Consider the following 19,015-nt stretch of genomic DNA (forward strand, 5'->3'; position numbering starts at 1 on the left):
GTTAACTAGCTTGCTATGTTAACAAGCTTTCTATGTTAACAAGCTTGCTATGTTAACAAGCTTGCTATGTTAACATGCTTTCTATGTTAACAAACTTTCTATGTTAACATGCTTTCTATGTTCACATGCTTTCTATGTTAACAAGCTTGCTATGTTAACATGATTTCTATGTTAACAAGCTTGCTATGTTAACATGCCTTCAATGTTAACAAACTTTCTATGTTAACAAGCTTGCTATGTTAACAAGCTTGCTATGTTAACAAACTTTCTATGTTAACAAGCTTGCTATGTTAACAAGCTTGCTATGTTAACAAACTTTCTATGTTAACAAACTTTCTATGTTAACATGCTTTCTATGTTCACATGCTTTCTATGTTAACAAGCTTGCTATGTTCACATGCTTTCTATGTTAACAAGCTTGCTATGTTCACATGCTTTCTATGTTAACAAGCTTGCTATGTTAACATGCCTTCAATGTTAACAAACTTTCTATGTTAACAAGCTTGCTATGTTAACAAGCTTGCTATGTTAACATGCTTTCTATGTTAACAAACTTTCTATGTTAACATGCTTTCTATGTTAACAAGCTTGCTATGTTAACATGCTTTCTATGTTAACAAGCTTGCTATGTTAACAAGCTTGCTATGTTAACATGCTTTCTATGTTAACAAACTTTCTATGTTAACATGCTTTCTATGTTCACATGCTTTCTATGTTAACAAGCTTGCTATGTTAACATGATTTCTATGTTAACAAGCTTGCTATGTTAACATGCTTTCTATGTTAACAAACTTTCTATGTTAACATGCTTTCTATGTTAACATGCTGTCTATGTTAACATGCTTTCTATGTTAACATGCCTTCAATGTTAACAAACTTTCTGTGTTAACAAGCTTGCTATGTTAACAAGCTTGCTATGTTAACATGCTTTCTATGTTAACAAACTTTCTATGTTAACATGCTTTCTATGTTAACATGCTGTCTATGTTAACAAGCTTGCTATGTTAACATGCTTTCTATGCCGCTGTTATATTCACAAAATCGCTCCACCAAAACCAAGTAATTCGTTTGCGATCGTTTATATCAGCCCATATTCTCTGATACTTCATGTACTTTTCAGCTGAGTCCATAATCTGTGCCCTGGTGAATTCAACTCATTGCTGCTGGTGCGCAGCGCATATTAAGCTTTTTTTATTTACTTATTTTTTTCTTTGCGTTCGGTAGATCCCTTTGGCTGATTAGTTAGAAAGTAAGAAATCTAGGAAACAGTTTTTCTGGAAGACGGAGAAAACATGCAGCATGCAGGAAGGCTAGAGAGAGAAAGGGCAGGAAATTATTCACATAAAATCAAGACAACAAAACAAAGTGCTTAAAAAGAAAAAAAGTAGGTAGATTTATCCCCAATACACATTCTTACCAGTGAGAAGCAATACTATATAAGCATTTAATATTTATACATGTGATAGAATCAGGTCACCCCAGAAGTCAGTCCCACATCCAGGGCCGTATCAAGGCATTTGGGGACCAAGGCAAATATAGGCTTGGAGCCCCCACCACCTCACTCCCTGCTCAGATGGCCCTATAAGATGGCAGCGTGCTGAGAGTACAGATTGTTGTTGCTTTTACTTAATAAACAATCATTTTGAAGCACTGTTATTATATCTGACTGTTTTTAACAACAATCCTAGCTCAGACACCACATCACCTTCCACATATATGTCATGAGCTCACTGAGCATCACATGACCAGATTCATATTGAAGTTGTATTGGTGAAAGTAACTTAAAGTAATGCAAAAGTAGTGTAATGCCTTACATTTTAAAATCAGTAATATTGTAATGTAATGAATTACTTTAAAATGAGGGTAACACGTAATAAATAACGCATTACAGTTTTGAAGTAACTTGCCTAACTTTATTGTTCTATGCCTGAATGCATTCTCATTTTGTTCAGACACACTCACACATTCTTGTGGCCATTCACATACACACACATTCATTTTTACACACACACCTTCTGTTCTTCTCTTATCTCATGTTATAAATAAACTCTGAGAGCAGAAGCTTGGGGCAGTCGCTTCGAGCTTCTGCCCCTGATTGCAATTTGGTGGCTTGTCTTGTTTATTTGTCTATTTTTTTCTTGGCTGCAGGTATTGGGTTATTAATAAAAATCCCTAACAGCATGTTAACATAGAAAGCATGTTAACATAGAAAGCTTAACTTACAAAGCATTATAACATAGAAATCAGGTTACATAGTAAGCATGTTAACATAGAAAGCATGTTGACCTAGAAAGCGTGTTAAAATAGATAGCTTGTTAACATAGAAATCAGGTTAGCATAGTAAGCATGTTAACATAGAAAGCATGTTGACCTAGAAAGCGTGTTAAAATAGATAGCTTGTTAACATAGAAATCAGGTTAGCATAGAAAGCATGTTAACATAGAAAGCATGCAAACATAGAAAGTATGTTGACATAGTAAGCATGTTAACATAGAAATCAGGTTACATAGTAAGCATGTTAACATAGAAAGCATGCAAACATAGAAAGCATGTTAACATAGAAATCAGGTTACATAGTAAGCATGTTTACATAGAAAGCATTATAACATAGAAATCAGGTTAGATAGTAAGCATGTTAACATAGAAAGCATGCAAACATAGAAAGCATGTTAACATAGAAATCAGGTTACATAGTAAGCATGTTTACATAGAAAGCATGCAAACATAGAAAGCATGTTAACATAGAAATCAGGTTACATAGTAAGCATGTTTACATAGAAATCAGGTTACATAGTAAGCATGTTTACATAGAAAGCATTATAACATAGAAATCAGGTTAGATAGTAAGCATGTTAACATAGAAAGCATGCAAACATAGAAAGCATGTTAACATAGAAATCAGGTTACATAGTAAGCATGTTAACATAGAAAGCATGCAAACATAGAAAGCATGTTAACATAGAAAGCATGCAAACATAGAAAGCATGTTAACATAGAAATCAGGTTACATAGTAAGCATGTTTACATAGAAAGCATTATAACATAGAAATCAGGTTAGATAGTAAGCATGTTAACATAGAAAGCATGCAAACATAGAAAGCATGTTAACATAGAAATCAGGTTACATAGTAAGCATGTTTACATAGAAAGCATTATAACATAGAAATCAGGTTACATAGAAAGCATGTTAACATAGAAAGCATGCAAACGCAGAAATCAGGTTAGCATAGAAAGCATGTTAACATAGAAAGCATGCAAACATAGAAAGCATGTTAACATAGAAATCAGGTTACATAGTAAGCATGTTTACATAGAAAGCATTATAACATAGAAATCAGGTTAGATAGTAAGCATGTTAACATAGAAAGCATGCAAACATAGAAAGCATGTTAACATAGAAATCAGGTTACATAGTAAGCATGTTTACATAGAAAGCATTATAACATAGAAATCAGGTTACATAGAAAGCATGTTAACATAGAAAGCATGCAAACGCAGAAATCAGGTTAGCATAGAAAGCATGTTAACATAGAAAGCATGCAAACATAGAAGGCATGTTGACATAGTAAGCATGTTAACATAGAAAGCTTGTTATCATAGAAAGCATTATAACATAGAAATCAGGTTAGCATAGAAAGCATGCAAACATAGAAAGCATTATAACAAAGAAATCAGGTTAGCATCATCGACATATAAATATTGGACAATGGGTTTCCATAGCCTCCAATAACACGTTTTTGTGCTAAAATGGGAGGTGGCCACCACCGCCATTTTGACCGTGTCACAGGTTCCGTCAAGTCCAGACAATTCCATAAAAGGGAAGAGAGGAGGAGCTGAGGGTGGGGCTGTAAGGCTGGGATCAACTGACGACACCCGGTCGAACTAGCTACAAGCTAACCTGAAGCTAACCCAAAGCTAACGCGGAGGTGGGAGCTAAGCTAATGGAGGTAGCAACCTAGCTACAACCGGAGTTAACATAGTCAAAGATAAGCCGGGTTGACCGCTGGGTAAAACCGGGTGGAACACAGAGGTCTTGGAGACATCCACAAGCCGGCAGCCGCACAGCAGACAAGTGCCGCTGCGCAGAGCTGCCGCTGGGGAGAACTGGGTGGAAAGGTTTCCATCCCAGAGCTCCACAAGCCATCAGCCCGCGCAGCTAACAGATGCCGCGATCAGACAGAGATGCCGGGCTGTGGGGAGGGGAGAACCGGGTGGAAAACATCGGTCTCCCGAGAGCTCCACAAGCCGATAGTGGGAACCCAGCTCCACCAACATGTTATATTTCAACCCATTTTCTAAAGTGCAGCATTATGTTAAATGCACTGGGTTTTACCCTATTACATTTAAATTTCATGGTTAAACAGTACATGTTAAAATCTAAGCTCAGCTCGGCAGTGACCTAAAATACATGAATATAATTTTACTTACCGAAAAAAATGAAGTGGAGACTCCTTGGACGCTCTATTAGTGCAATTAATGCCACAGCAAGTCATTTTGTCCAACAATTGCACAAAAAGTATCCAAAAAAGAATACACAAACACAGAGACTCAAAATCCCAGAGCAGTTTCCAAGCCAGACTGAGGCCTTTCCACAGAGCTAGCTCTGTGATCACGTGGGTCTGAGGCGGCGGTCACGTGTGTCGGTTGCAGAATTTTAGGCTTTCAATACATTTAAACAGAAGAGTGAGAAAAAAATTCACCCCCCTCAGAGTTGTCATGAGTATAAACTAGATAATTTAGACAAAAAACATGTTTTGGTACCAGGCTGTAAACATGTTTATTTCTGCTGTGAAATTGGTATTTTTAACATGGGAGTCAATGAGGATTTGCTCGCTTCTGATATCAGCCCCTAGTGGATGAGGGTGGAACTGCAATTTTTGGTTCTTCCGGGTTGGGCCCAATTTTAGAGACGCATTGTGGGGGCTTAGTTAGCATAGAAAGCATGTTAACATAGAAATCAGGTTAGCATAGAAAGAATGTTAACATAGCAAGCTTGTTAACATAGCAAGCTTGTTAGAGGGAAAAGCATTATGATAATTGTTTAAAACCAGATGTGAGCTTATAAATTCCTTTTAATGTGTTAAAATGCTTCAAATCACATCATGAATTGTATCGAATCGAAAATCATTGTCAAATCAATAATCAATCATGAGCAGGGATGAACTGTATTGGCTCAGGGTTTCACAGTATCGTTAATGTATCGTATATTGAGATACGAATCAAATAAGCGTCAGAGGTTAGGATTCACAGCCCTAAACCACGTGCCAAAAGGACAGCAACATAGATAGACATTGTAATGAGTGGAAAGGTGACTCCCTTGTTATTGCGCTGCATCCTGGTCTAGCACCATACAAATCCGAAGCTCAAGACTAAGTAGCCCAAGAGAAGCATGGCGGGGGTTTGCTATGTTTACAAGGGCACTGTGGGTTTCCCTTCTAAAGCTACATCTTTGTCTTTCTATTTATTTACTTATTTTCTTTTAAGTAAGTACTTTTAAATTTAAAGGGACTTTAAAGGTTGAATATGGAACACTCTGGTGTTCAGAGGTGGTACCGCAACAACAGGATTCATTTTTCAGCAGTGGGGATGTTGGTTCACTGCTGACACGTTCCAGCACCATGTTCAGAGACAAATCAGACAGGATAAGGACTCATTTCTACTAATATGTTTGTTTTACAACAATATTTACTGTTAGAACATCTTCTGGGCTCAGAATTCACTGGTTGACTTGCCATTTTACACAGTCCTGACCTCGCCTTGCCCAGCAGATGTTTAGCGCAATGGTTCCCTCTAGTGGCTGGTAGATGTAAACATAAATACAGTGTCATGCAAAATTAAAATTTGAATATTTATTTTTTGAAATATAGCTTTTCAACTAAAAACTGTACATTCATTCTGCAAACCTCTATACGCCCAGTGGAGGTATTATTCTTTTAACAAATAGAGCTTTTTATTAAATTATTCAATTTTCTAACTTTAAAGAAATAAACATTTGAAATATATCAGTCTGTGTGTGCTGAATTAATCTAATATACAACTTTCACCTTTTGAAGTGAATTACTAAAATAAATCAACCTCACCTGTATAGTCGCCCATAGTATTTTTCTGAGGATGTTTTCCTGCTCAAAAAACCAAAGTTAACCCGTCTTCCTTACAAGCATGTCTTCATCCAACCGCTCACGCCGCTGCGCTCAAAGTGGACAGAAACGGGGGTCTGTGCTGCAACCTTGCAATGAATCTGCGTATTTCCTCTAGTCCAGAATTGAACAGATTTGCTGAAAGATTTGTGCAATAATCAACATTTTTTACTTCAACAAAAAGCAAATTTTCGATTAGATATTACAGAACAGAATCATAAGGGTTGTAGTTTAATGTGTCCCAGAAATCACAACTTTGCTGCATCTTGATAACCTCACTCAAGTGGTCTATATATTGACAGTATCGTTGTTTCTGTCATGTTGTGGTGTAGATGTCTAACCCACGACATACAGAATCAGTTTGAGACGGGGAAAGTGTTTTAAATAAGAATTTATTAAAAGGAAACCAAGGGAGCAGCTTGAACGTAGCTGAGTTCTGTCACAAAGGGAGCCAGTGCGGGAAATAGTCTGGAGAGGGGGAAAAGTAGCTCGAGGGAGGAGTGGTCCGGTCTGGGCTGAGAGGGGATTCCTGAAACTTAGATCCAGAAGGGGAGACGTGGAGGGAGCTGAGTTGGTGGAGATCCAGGGATCTTAGGTGGGCAGCTGGAGGTGGTTCTGGCCAGGGAGCAGCTGAGAGACAAGCAGGTTGGAGTTCCAGAGAAATAGCCAGTCGGGGATGAAAGTGGAGGTTTGATCTGGTGAACGAGAGCAGGAAGAGTAAAATGCAAAATCCAAAAATCCAAAACACATATAAAATCTCAACAGGTCATAAGAGCTCGAAAATACTGAGATGAGGCGGCTTAGAAGGTACCCAGGTAGAGTAATCATCCAGCGAGGTGTAGAAGTCTCCCAGCTGCTTAAATACCCCTGGCCAGCTGATGAGCAGATCTGCTGCAGCTTGGTCAACCTCCAGACACGCCCACCTGCAGAGGGAAAAACTCAAAAGACAGGGAGTGACAGCAGGAATCCACCTCTCACCGTGACGGTTTCAATGTCCCCAATTTGGAAACTTTACATTTCAGTGAGTTCCCTTTAAGAATGGCTTGAACACCAGTCACCACACATCGGTCCAGGTGTCTGCATGTGAAATCACACAAACTTAAATAATGTGACTGTAAAATGGTTACTTGATGTGAAGAATTAAAACTAAACCTTCTGTTTCTAGATTGATTTCAGCCCGTTGCATCAGTATGCTTTAGTTCCTGCTTCCAAGAGCCAAAAACTTGAAGGTGAGTGTTTTAACGATCATGCTGTTTCACTTTGAGAGCAAAGGAAAGCACAGTGTAAGATAAAATATTACTGTTGGCACTAATGAGACGTCATTTACCTTAAGTATGAGTTATTTTCATCAGCCTGAATCTATACCTGGAAATAAAATGGTTGATTTAAGTGAAGCTCCGCTCACACCCACGCTGACAAAACACACCTACAACAATGTCTTAGGCAAGGCTGCTGTTGTACTGGGCTTGATAGTCCAGTGGTTAAACCTTTCATTTTGCTTTGCTATGTCCTGATCAGTGTTGTGCATCTTTTGCTAAAAAAGTAATTAGTTATACTTACAAATTACCGTAATTTCCGGACTATAGAGCGCACCTCAATATAAGCCGCACCAACAAAAAAAAAAAGGTTTTCTACACACACACACATGCTGCACTTGAATACAAGCCGCGGCGCATCTGCCACATGCAGGTCTCCGGCGCACAGCGCATGTACGGCCATAGCGTAAGATAATTAGACAGAAAGATGCTACAGGGAGTTTTTTTTGTTGTTGTTTTAATTCAACAAAACAAATTTTAAACACGGGTGAACGTGCCTGCAAGTTTAGAAAAGAAAACAGCGCTGATAGCATTCATATTTCTGGATGGTTATAAAATAAAAACAGCACTGACGCGTTATTACCGATAATTTGCATGTTTAGAGGAAAAGAACAGCGCTGACACAGCGTTAATAAGCCCTGGATGATAAGAAAATAAAAACTGCACACAAAACATGCCTGGTTAGTAAATAAAACTCACTTGCCTACCAGAAGAAGTCATTCGCTCTCATCTTCCTCTTGCGCACTAAAGCCATTAAAGTCCTCTTCTTCAGTGTCGGAGTTGAACAGCCTCAGAAGAGCTTCGTCACATACCTTTTCTGTGGCGATGTCGGTGTCCCTATCTGTGTTGCCGTCATCATCCCCGGGTGAAGCTGGCTTGAATGAGTTCTTCCCGCTGCCGTCTCCAGCGCCGAACCATGGATTCATTCATGCCAAGCTTACTTGCGGCAGCACTGTTTCCCTCGTTTACTGCCAGATCGATGGCCTTCAACTTAAATGCGGCATCATATGAACTCATACGTGTAGTTACCATGATGAGGGGGTATGGATTTGAAAAACATTCTCTGTGGTGCCGGCTGCTTGTATGTGCTAAATTAAAATGAGCACTTTCTTTGGTTTCCACTTTTGAATTCCACCTGTTTCACTTTCTGCTACAGCGCCCCCTGCAGGTGAAGGAAAATCTTCAGTAAAGTCGCACCTCATTATAAGCCGCATGGTTCAAAGCGTGGGGAAAAAAGTAGCGGCTCATAGTCCGGAAAATACGGTACTTTAACCAAAGTGTTTTGAGTTAGTAATTCAGTTGACACACGTTGTTTAACTGAATGATTCTTACTACCTAGAGTAAACAATTCTGAAACGTTTATTCAGTAAGAATGTTCTGATGGGTATCCACAAGGGCGCCTCCAAGGGGTGGCCATGGCCACCCCTAGAAAATTGCAAAAATCATATTAATGTTCAGTCAAACCATATATTGATTTTTTTTATTCAAGACATAATTGTAAAACAAAATAAAATATTACAATTAATGAGTAAAGAAATAATCAGAATAAAAAAAATCTATATGCTTCTGCTGCTCAGCATTTAAAAAAAGTTTTTACCTCCATAGTTTTTTTTGTGAACACAGCAACAGGTGAATTAACGAAAAAAATACATTTTTTAATTACATTTGGGATAACATTTTAAATAACTGACATGTATTTTTCTAAAATGTTTGTGGTTGTAAAATTTGTTAAATATTTTGGATACGTACTGTTATTTTGATATAAACAAATAAAGGCGCAATGCAGTACATCGCCACAGACTAAATTCAACCAGTTACCACAAGGACCAATTTGGTTTGCCACCCCAAAAATGTCTTTGGCCTCATCTGGCCACCCCTATCAAAATGTTCTGGAGGCGCCCCTGGGTATCCGGTATGTTAATTCCTACTACGAACAATAGAATCCTGGATATCTAGTAAGTGGTAAGTACATTTTATTTCTATAGCACTCATCACAGACATAGACTCACTAACTCCTTCACATAGATCAACCAAAATAAAACATAAAGCCATAAAATCATAATGATCTCAAAACAGAATTAGATTAACATCAGAAAAAATAGTCGTAAAAATATAAAATTTCATAAACAGATGAAAGATTACAAATCTGTGTGAAGGAGCGGCCCCATCTCACAACACACACACAATCCCATTAGACATTAATGGATTGTTATTGCCACGATTCAATCGTTTCCCCAGCAGCAGTGCATGGCTGCACACCTGGAGACGCCTTCATCATGATCCACACACATACATGCCAGATGTGTTGGAGCTATCTCAGTGTTTGTTTTTCTGTGAAATGATTGGTGTGATGTTATGCATGGGAAGTGCTTAGGGGCGGGGCAAAAGCTTCAAAGCTCTCAGTGATTGATTGATGTAGAGAGGCTGAGTTTTGTTTTGCTGGCTGAGAAGGAAGTCAGGCGATGTATATTCTCTCAGCAGGAATGTCGTGTGTTCTGGATGAAAAATCAATGGTCTCTGTTATTGCTGGATGGTGGGATAAGCAGCTGTGAACAAAAAATACTTCACTGCACCCTCCGATGCGCCAGCGTGGATTACTGGAATAAACGTTCCCGTGACAAACCCAAAATAAACCAAGATGTATTTGTGCTTAGGGCACCGAAATGACTAGCACTGGCCCTGGTCAGCAGCCATTCATTCGTTCGTTCGTTCGTTCATTCAGCCACAATGTTGTAGCACATCACTTTACGTGCCCAGTAATGGTAACAGGGTTGCAACAATGGGAAAAGTAATTAATTAGATTACCCTGTCACCTAAAAAGGAAGGCTATTAATAACAATGTTATACCCAAACGCCGTCACTCCCAACACTGGTCTTGAGGCCGGTTTTACTCCCAGTGTCAGCACTAATTTGTTTGGCCAGTTGAAGCGGATTTAATTCATTTATTTTTTTGTTTTATGATTATTTTCTGCTAACTAGTTTGTTTCTGTAAAGATTTCTTTAATTTGGTCGTTTCCACGCAGCATTTTATTTGATTTAATCTGCTCACCTCCCATGGACTCACACTGGCTACATAAACAAAGTAAAAAAAACACATTAGTCCTTATATTTAAAGCAGTTTATCAATAAAGGGTTGAAAACATCGGACTGCCAGTCAGTTACTCTAACCACTGGACCACCAAATCTGTTAAAAACAATGGTGCCCCATTCTGAGCTGGGGTCTCATTTATAAATCTTGCTTACGCACAAAACGGGGTCAACTTTCCACGCAAACTTTGGGATTTATATGTGACCAGGTGAAAGGGGTTATTTCTGAATGTCCGCCAGATGGCGCTGTGAGCAAGGACAGTAGCGCCAAGTAGAACAGATGTGTTCTGAAGGAAATGGAAAGAGGAAGCCATAGGTTGTCCAGTGACTCGTGCATGTGACTAACAACTTTCCTGCCGTTTAAAAGAGGATTCCTGTAGGAACATTGGGCTGTGAGGATGGGTGGTCCGTTTCATTTAGAGCAGTGTTTCTCAACCCTGGTCCTTAGCGCCCCCCTGTCCTGCATGTTTTCTATGTTGTTGTTTCCAACAGCATTGTTTCTCAGCTGCCACTCACCTGACCATTGAGAAACACACATTTAGAGTTTTACTGCTGGGAGTGGGTAGCCTACTGCAGCCAGTCATTTAAATGGATCTTTTGCTAAAGCGCGTCTGCTTCCGTTATTTGTTGCACTCAGGTTCAGATAGGTTCTGGTGCTCTAGTAAAGAGTTTAGAGTTTTTGTGTATTTTAAAACACCTGGCAAAAAGATTTGTTTAATTTTTATCCTTTTGAATTCCACACTGTTGTAAGACTCCACATTTACTTCACTGCTCTTTCACGAAAGAGCACTGGAGAAATAAAACCCCAAGTCGATTTTTATCTGGTCCAACCTCACGTTTACCAGGTCAGATATAACGAAAACGAAACCTGCAGTGCTGCTGCTGAGAAGGATACATTTAAGTCTGTAAAATCTTTTGTCCACAGAGAAGTCCGCGTTGACGGGTCTGAGGGTGAACCTGACTGAGCTGGGCGATGTCCCCCATATACCAGGGAGAACTCTGAGCAGGTTTTATGCCTTAAATGAGATGAAGGTGATGGGCGCTTGCATGTGTCATGGACATGCTAACCGATGTCTACCAGAGGAAGACAATGACCCAGGTTCCAACCGCATACAGGTGTGTATGAGACATAAATTACTCTCCACCCTAGAGATAAGTACACACCTTTTTCTACTTTAATCATGGCGGACATTTTAGGGGAGCTGGGCTCCTCTTTGCTCCCGGTAATTTGAACAATGACCCTAATGTTTAACCGTTTGGAAACATTTTTGTACATATAGTTTTCTTACTGAGACACTTTTGATTTGCTAAATGCATGCTTGAACATCACTGGGGTCTCAGCCTGCTGCAGCTGTGTCTACTCATGGATACAGATGAACAGAGTCACTTTGACAGAAGACTTTCCTTTGCTTTCTCACAGGTGAATTCTCAGTGTGATTGCAAGCATAACACAGCTGGCGTTAACTGTGAGCGTTGTGCTGACCTCTATAACGATCTTCCCTGGAAACCTGCAGAGGAGCGCAATACTCATGCTTGCAAACGTGAGATATTTTCCATTTCATTTCAGTGTTTTTCTAAAGCACCAATTCACAACAACACATCTCAAGGCACTTTACAAAGTAAACATTCCAACTGAGCCTACTGATCAGTGCACTGAGTTCAGTTCATTAGTCCAGTTAGTTAAAAGTTTCATGTGTTACCCTAACGTCACACTGCTCCAAATTCAGATCCATTACAGTCTATAGCAGGTGTGCCCAACCCTGGTCCTCCAGACCCCCCATCCAGCTCGTTTTATATCTCACCTGCTGATTCAGTGGCTGAAGCACCTGTTCAACAGCTACTCAGGCTCTGCGGACAGCTGCTAAATCAGGTGTGTTGAAACAGGGAACCTTCTAGAACGTGCTGGATAGGGGATCCCAAAAGCAGCGCACCGTGTTGCTAAATATAGGATCAGGTTGTATTTGTGCCGCATGCCGCTTCTGGGACATGACAACGTCTGCAGTTAACTGGAACGTTTTGCAAGTGGTCACAATTATTAAACTGCCAATAAATTATGAAACAGTATATAATGTTCCATTAAATCTTTATAATTGAGCCTTTAATATCTAATTGATAGTGGAAATAGGTGTTTTGGGTATGAATCAACACTTATTAATAATTTGACAAAGAATCAAAAATATAGTTCATAAAATAAATTAATTACTATATTTCTACTACTAATGATCATACAGAATAACTGTAGATACATGATTATTCAAGGTAAAATCAACTAAGACGATAATCAAACTTTAATTAAACAATATGTTATTAAAGGTCTAATTAAGTGTCTTAGGAAGGAATGTGATATCTGGGAAAATAAGAATAATCTGGCAGATTTTAATGATGTTATCAATTTATCAAATGAACCTGACCCATCCAACGCCAGTGTGCAGAGCGATGGTACCCCTGTGATGAGAGTTCTTGCTGATCCGGCTGTAGGGTAAAGTCAGCTCGACCCGGCTGTCGAGTGGAATTAGACTTCTGGTACCCAAAGGTCGTCCCCTTCAGAATACCAATCAGCTGGTCAACAGAGACCCCTCTGGGTGACCGCCGGAAGCTGGCGGATCGTTTTGCATCCAGTGCAGTTCTGCAGGTGAAAACAAGTAATATTTGATCCTGATAAGGGTGGTTCAATGCCGCTGAAAATATTCTGTTGAAAGACCTGGGCTGATCTCCTGAGAAAAGAGGAAGTGACTCTTTATTTTAAGGGTCCGTTGAAGACGAACTAATCACAGTCCAGAAAATGTAGGAGGCGTTAACAAAGACCTGACACATCACATCCTTTTTTAAGAAACCCAGTGAAGGAATCCATGCTTTCGTTCTTTTTTAAACACAGAAACAGTTTTGTTTACCTGTTTCTGTGTTTAAAAAAGAACGAAAGCATGGATTTACAAAGACACAGCAAGAACACACCTAAGATGTCCAGTGAAGGAATATTTAGCTTATTATGTGAAGTAAATATGAGGCATTGGTTAATATACCAAAAAGATATGTGACATTGGTGACTTGATGAGTTAATGATGATTATTATTCAAGATCTAAATCATGCATTTCAATAATAAACTCCTCATTACTGTAAAGCATTAAATCACTTTACATCAAACACTAATTGTATCAAACAGAATATGTAATTAATCTATAAAGGTGGAAATAATGATATGAGCCAGATTAAGATTATTTTTGTAAAAGTATAAAAGTCTCGTCTTCTGACTTAGGAAGCCAGGAGATGGACTTTTATTCACTTCCTGGTGGCGAGGTCATCAACAGAATGTTTCTCGTTTGTTAACCGTTAGCACGCTGATGAAGCTGGCTGTGGACAGCGTCTTCCGCGGCTTTTTCAACGCTACAAAACATAGGGCTAGACATGAAATGACACAGTTTCAATGTAAAACCTCAATTTTCTAAATAAAAGTGTGTTGCATCGATGCAATTTCATATCTATGTTGATTACATCCAAACGCGTTATCTAACAGCTTATTTACTCCCTGCATCGTTCCAGAAGGGCAGCGGTGTTTCATCCTAGTGGAGAGAAGCATCATGTATGACATCAAACAGCAATATCAAACGTGATTTCTTTCTTTTGGGTTTAAACTTGAGGGATTCAGTGATGTCGCAAGTCCAGGGAGAAGCACGGCAGAGACTCTGCTGCTGATCTTTTCCCGGTGTCTACTGACACTCAGAGAAAGTCGCGAGTAAACCGTTCCGCTGCGCTGGTGCTTCGGGTGTGAATTAAGGGTAAGAAAACCCATGCACACACATACCCTTAAAAGCAATATTACTCAAAAATAATGATACATTCATAAAAAGGGTTTCCAGCGCACACGCATAGTTCAGGTTTCATGTTGCAGATCTGTTACTCAGGACCGTTGCCAGCTATGAAAATCCTCTTGTGCAGCGGTGATGGTAAACAGTAAAGGACCTGTATTTCAATAGTGCCTTCAAGAGTCAGAGAACCCCCCAAGGCGCTTTACAACACAATCAGTCATTTACCCGCGCGTGCACACATTCACACCCTGTAGCCACAGCTGCCCTGGGGTGCACTGATGGAGGCAAGGCTGCCGTACGCAGGCGCCACCGTTCCTCCCACTACCATCAGCAAGCTGGGTGGGTTAAGTGTCTTGCCCAAGGACACAACAGCAGCATTCTCTGCTGGGAGCCAGGATCGAACCTACAAAATTTTAAGATATCTCGGTCACCAGGTGTCCTTGCCTCTGACAACACCGAATGGCACTTGTAATTACTCATGGTAAAATATAAAGTCCATCTATCCATCCTCCCATTGTCTATACCCGCTTGCCCAGGGGTACCCAATCCTGGTCTCGAAGGGCCGGTATCCAGCACGTTTTAGTTTTATTACTGCTTCAACACACCTGATTTCAGTCAGCAGGTTCTGCAGAGCCCGTCGAGCTGGGGTGTGTTGGAGCAGAAAAACCACAAAACCTGCTGGCTAGCGGCCCTCCAGGACCAGGATCGGGCACTCCTGCGCTTGCCCATGCAGGGAGCTGGTGCCTATCTCCAGCAATCTATGGGTAAACAGGCGGGGTACACCCTGGACAGTCAAATCTAAAATAATTTCATTTATTCATTTACTGAACACACCATAACCTTTATCCAGCCTGAAGAGTTGATACGAGACAGGATGGATCAATGCTTTCATGTTAGTAAAACCAGTTTCTGACCCGACATCCAGACTCATCAGGCCAGGAAATGTTTTACATTCTCCTCTGATCCAGTTCTGGTGGTTCCGTTTGAATTATAGCCTGATTGTCTAGCTCCTAGCTGACAGTAGAGACACCTGATGTGCTCCTCTGCTGCAGGAGTCTATCTGCAGCAGCTGGTGTGCTTCTGCTGCCCTTCATTGTTGTCATCATCACGTACAAATGACTGAATTTCAGAAAAGCTAGTGTTTCACTACAAGAATAGCTTTTTATAACTTCCCATGCTCTTTTTTCTTACTTTAATGAACAATCAGGGAAAAACAGTCATCAACATACTTGGAACAATCATTACTAAAGAAATGATCTAGTTCCAATGTTGAGCTGAAGGCCTGTCTCGTTGGTTGGGTTGCTTTGAGTGCAGGCCAGTGAGTCAGCAGTCAGCCGTTCATTGGTCTGTTTTTCTGTTCTCAGGCTGTGAGTGCAACAACCATGCCCAGCACTGTCACTTCAGCCAGGCTGTGTATGAAGCCAGTGGGAAGACCAGTGGGGGAGTGTGTGATGGATGTTTGCACCATACCGTAGGACCTAAGTGCGACCAGTGTGCCCCAGGCTACCAGCCCAACCCGCGCAGCCGAATGGACCGTCCTGATGCATGCATACGTAGGTGAAAATAAAGATCTAGAAATCCCTGGCCTATTTCCAACAGCATCACAGTGACTATCTTTTGGCCTACAGGCTGTTCCTGTAGTCCTGAAGGGACGGCGAGCGAGGGTCAGTGCATGGAGCCCTGTCAGTGCAAAGTGAATGTGGAAGGATCTCTGTGTGATCGCTGTAAAAGAGGAAGCTACGGCATGAGCAGACTCAACCCAGCAGGCTGCAGCAGTAAGTTGTAACGGAATTGAGTGATTTTACTATCTAGAGTTGTATTTTAATACACTGTAAGTAGATCACTTGTTATAATCAGAAGAATAGGTTGTTTTTATCATCAGGGAGTTCATTTAACACTCTGTATTGACCTTGAGACAAGAAAAGAGAGAGTTGGGATCGTTTAAGAATTTTATTATAAATTCTACAATCTAACAGGACTCACTCTGTGTTGTTTGGAAATGAATGTGATGTTCGATGTGTGTGTGTGTGTGTGTGTGTGTGTGTGGTTGGTTCAGACTCCTTAGGCTGACGTCATTGAATCTGGTAGTCTTTGTTATGACTAGATATCACGAGGCTTATAAAGTGATGACATGAGCTGCTATTTTGCCGTGTACGTACCCAGTGGGGGGCCTCCCAGGTAGATCAGGAAATGCCAGGTCCAAGAACCTCAGATGTGTACTGGAGCTGTCGAAGCAGCAGTCGCAGCACGTCAAAGCCCGTCTGAAGAGTCGACCCCGGTACCAATCGGCAGCGTCAGCAGGTGCTCTTATTTTGAAAGGATGTCGTCTGGTTGTTAAACGACGAAAATCTCCAACTTCACAGTTCTTAGTTTAAAGAAGAAAACACATCTGGCCAGTCTGTGCTTCTCTTTGGGATGACGGTGAATAGAACTGAAGTCAAAATGGAACTGAGCTTAAAATGGCGTTGCCTTGTTTTATATCTCTGAATTGTTGATAAGTTTTAGTAAAGCGGATTGGACACTTTAAGTCAACAAGCCAGATTCTCCTGCGGCAGCCGAAAGCTCTCATTGGTTGGAACAATGTGTCATGCGTTTCTATGGAGATGAGGGTCAGTCTGTCTGTGCAATAGTCCTGTTTTCATTAAACACATAAATCATGACATCTTTATTCCACAGATCATTCACTTGATTATTATTGATCAACATATGTTTTGCTTAAATTTTTTAATCACACATAAAGTACTTTGATTAGGTAAAAGCGTTCTTCTTCTCCTTCGGACTCTTCTCCTGGAATGTAAACAGTCTGAGGAACACCCGACCTTGGCTTTTATACACGGGTGTTACTGTGTACAGGGGCAGCTGTGTGGAGCTGAAAATTCCGAACTTCATAACCTTACATATCCCCCCTTTTCAAGGTCAATGTGGTCCTTCAAGAGACCACTTGGTCGTTGAACAAACCCAAGTTATGAAGAATCTTGACAACAGAACAGGATGCGATCCCAAGGGAACAGCCATCTGTGGTGAGGTACGAACCCCACGCCGGAGAACAGTCTCGCATACTCCTCAGGAAGAACACAAGTCAGCAGGTTATTAATTATTCCCCATGGAAGCTATAAACGAAGCATCAAGAGAGTCAAGAGTCAAGAGTCATTTATTGTCATATTCTCCACATGTGCGGGACATACAGAGAAATGAAATTCAGTTTCAGCACACACAATTCAAAGATCAGACATACGTGGGTAAGACACATAACAAGAATTGGTGACTGCGGTCATTCGCAACATGAGTCGCGCTACCTTAATAGTTAGATGAAAAGGGTGTTACATGAGGAAAGTTCAGGGAGGGGAAAAAAAGGCATTAACAGGGTTACACCAGCAGGGTGTAGCACTCCAATGCAAAAAAACACCCGACATGGAAGCACAGACAGCACGTGTACAACATCAGAGTCCAATGGGGAGGTGGGGGTGGGCGGGATCCTGAAGCCTCCAATGGGAGCTGCCACTGCGGCGCATCGACCAGCTGCAGAACAACAGGTGGGAGGGAGAGATAAGGAACAGAGAGCACATTTGAGGTACCTGCAGACATGTCAGCCTGAAGGGAGAGGGTGAAGGTCGGGACACAGCATCTGTCGGCATTCCTCCTTTTGTGGGGGTGTGTTGAGGCAGCCTTGAGAGGCTGCTATGGCGTCAGATAAGGATAAACATAACTTTGTTTAGGGTTGACAGAGATAATCTTCCCCTCCGTCTTGTAGTCTCTAAGTGGTCATTCATGTCCACCAGTGAAGCCAATTTTACATTCCACATCCCCGCATCGTCCGGCGACCCTCTCCGAGATCAAATCCATCTTGCGCACTAACACAGGCAACGCCGCAAGGACATTGTCCAGCTTACGGCTCACCTCGAGTAACGTCCCAGTCTGTGAGGTCACCGCACGAGCGGCACATTCCGTGGGTACGGGTCGCACTCCAATCGCTCCCGTCTTCCCAAATTTCCAGAAAACCAGATATCCTCCCACTCCAATCAGAAGAAATCCAGTGATCATTAGGCCGAATATCCACAAATCTTCCACGTCCTCGATGGACAGCTGAGAGAGGCACACGATTCGCCAGACCTCCCAAGAATCGAGTGCATATCCCGATGCGAATGTCCCCTCGGGACAGGTGGGAGCCCCCTTCTCCGTTCTCATCGTAGAGAAAATTTTGTCAATCACGTTGAATGACCAATTAATTAAGTCCATATTTCCAAAAAAGAGTAGTGGTTTCAGGAGAAATGCAGAGAAGTGCTCTGTAGGCAGACAGGACAAGAGCCTTGGGGAAGCCGATAAGGGAGCTGAGAAAAAAGCGTCTGTTCTCTCTGAAGGCAGGAAGAAGAAGCAACTTTATATCCTCACGGGCAATAAAGCAAAGCAGGAGCAAATCTTGAACGTATCCACGAACAGGGTAGTATTCCAATTAAAAATCGATTGTTGTATCCGCAGGCAGGGTAATATTCCAAATAAAAATTGAACTTTGAAAGAGTACTTATCGTAATCCACAAAAAGGGAAGAGCAGTTGACAGTAATCCCAACGAATGAGGTGTCCCAGCAGCCATGCCGGAACCACAGTCGTCCAAGGCCAACGAGCCGGAGCACCCTCAGGAGTAGTCGATGCAGATGACGAGTCACGGATCCACC

At 41.1% G+C, this 19,015-nt stretch overlaps 1 protein-coding gene and 1 long non-coding RNA gene across 4 annotated transcripts in view; one reads left to right on the forward strand and one right to left on the reverse strand.

Annotated features, from left to right (window-relative positions):
* Positions 1-19,015, forward strand: part of LOC107372335 (laminin subunit beta-3) — a 143,632-nt gene that overhangs the window by 40,134 nt on the left and 84,483 nt on the right. For 2 of the 3 annotated variants that reach the window (XM_054734789.2, XM_054734788.2), the window contains exons 7-11: positions 7,303-7,366; positions 11,466-11,656; positions 11,961-12,081; positions 15,709-15,897; positions 15,973-16,119. In XM_054734789.2, the coding sequence (XP_054590764.2) occupies positions 7,303-7,366; positions 11,466-11,656; positions 11,961-12,081; positions 15,709-15,897; positions 15,973-16,119 (712 nt within the window). Of the gene's footprint in view, positions 1-6,825; positions 7,159-7,302; positions 7,367-11,465; positions 11,657-11,960; positions 12,082-15,708; positions 15,898-15,972; positions 16,120-19,015 lie in introns of those variants that run through there. The other variant, XM_054734790.2, reaches the window with a different exon arrangement.
* LOC139068826 (uncharacterized) lies at positions 6,514-7,021 on the reverse strand. Its single transcript, XR_011520081.1, has 2 exons — positions 6,949-7,021; positions 6,514-6,832 (listed from the first exon to the last, which is right to left on the reverse strand). It is a non-coding gene; the product is annotated as an uncharacterized lncRNA (long non-coding RNA).

The sequence above is a fragment of the Nothobranchius furzeri genome, chromosome 3 (assembly GCF_043380555.1).
Source record: "Nothobranchius furzeri strain GRZ-AD chromosome 3, NfurGRZ-RIMD1, whole genome shotgun sequence".
Lineage (NCBI taxonomy): Eukaryota > Metazoa > Chordata > Actinopteri > Cyprinodontiformes > Nothobranchiidae > Nothobranchius > Nothobranchius furzeri.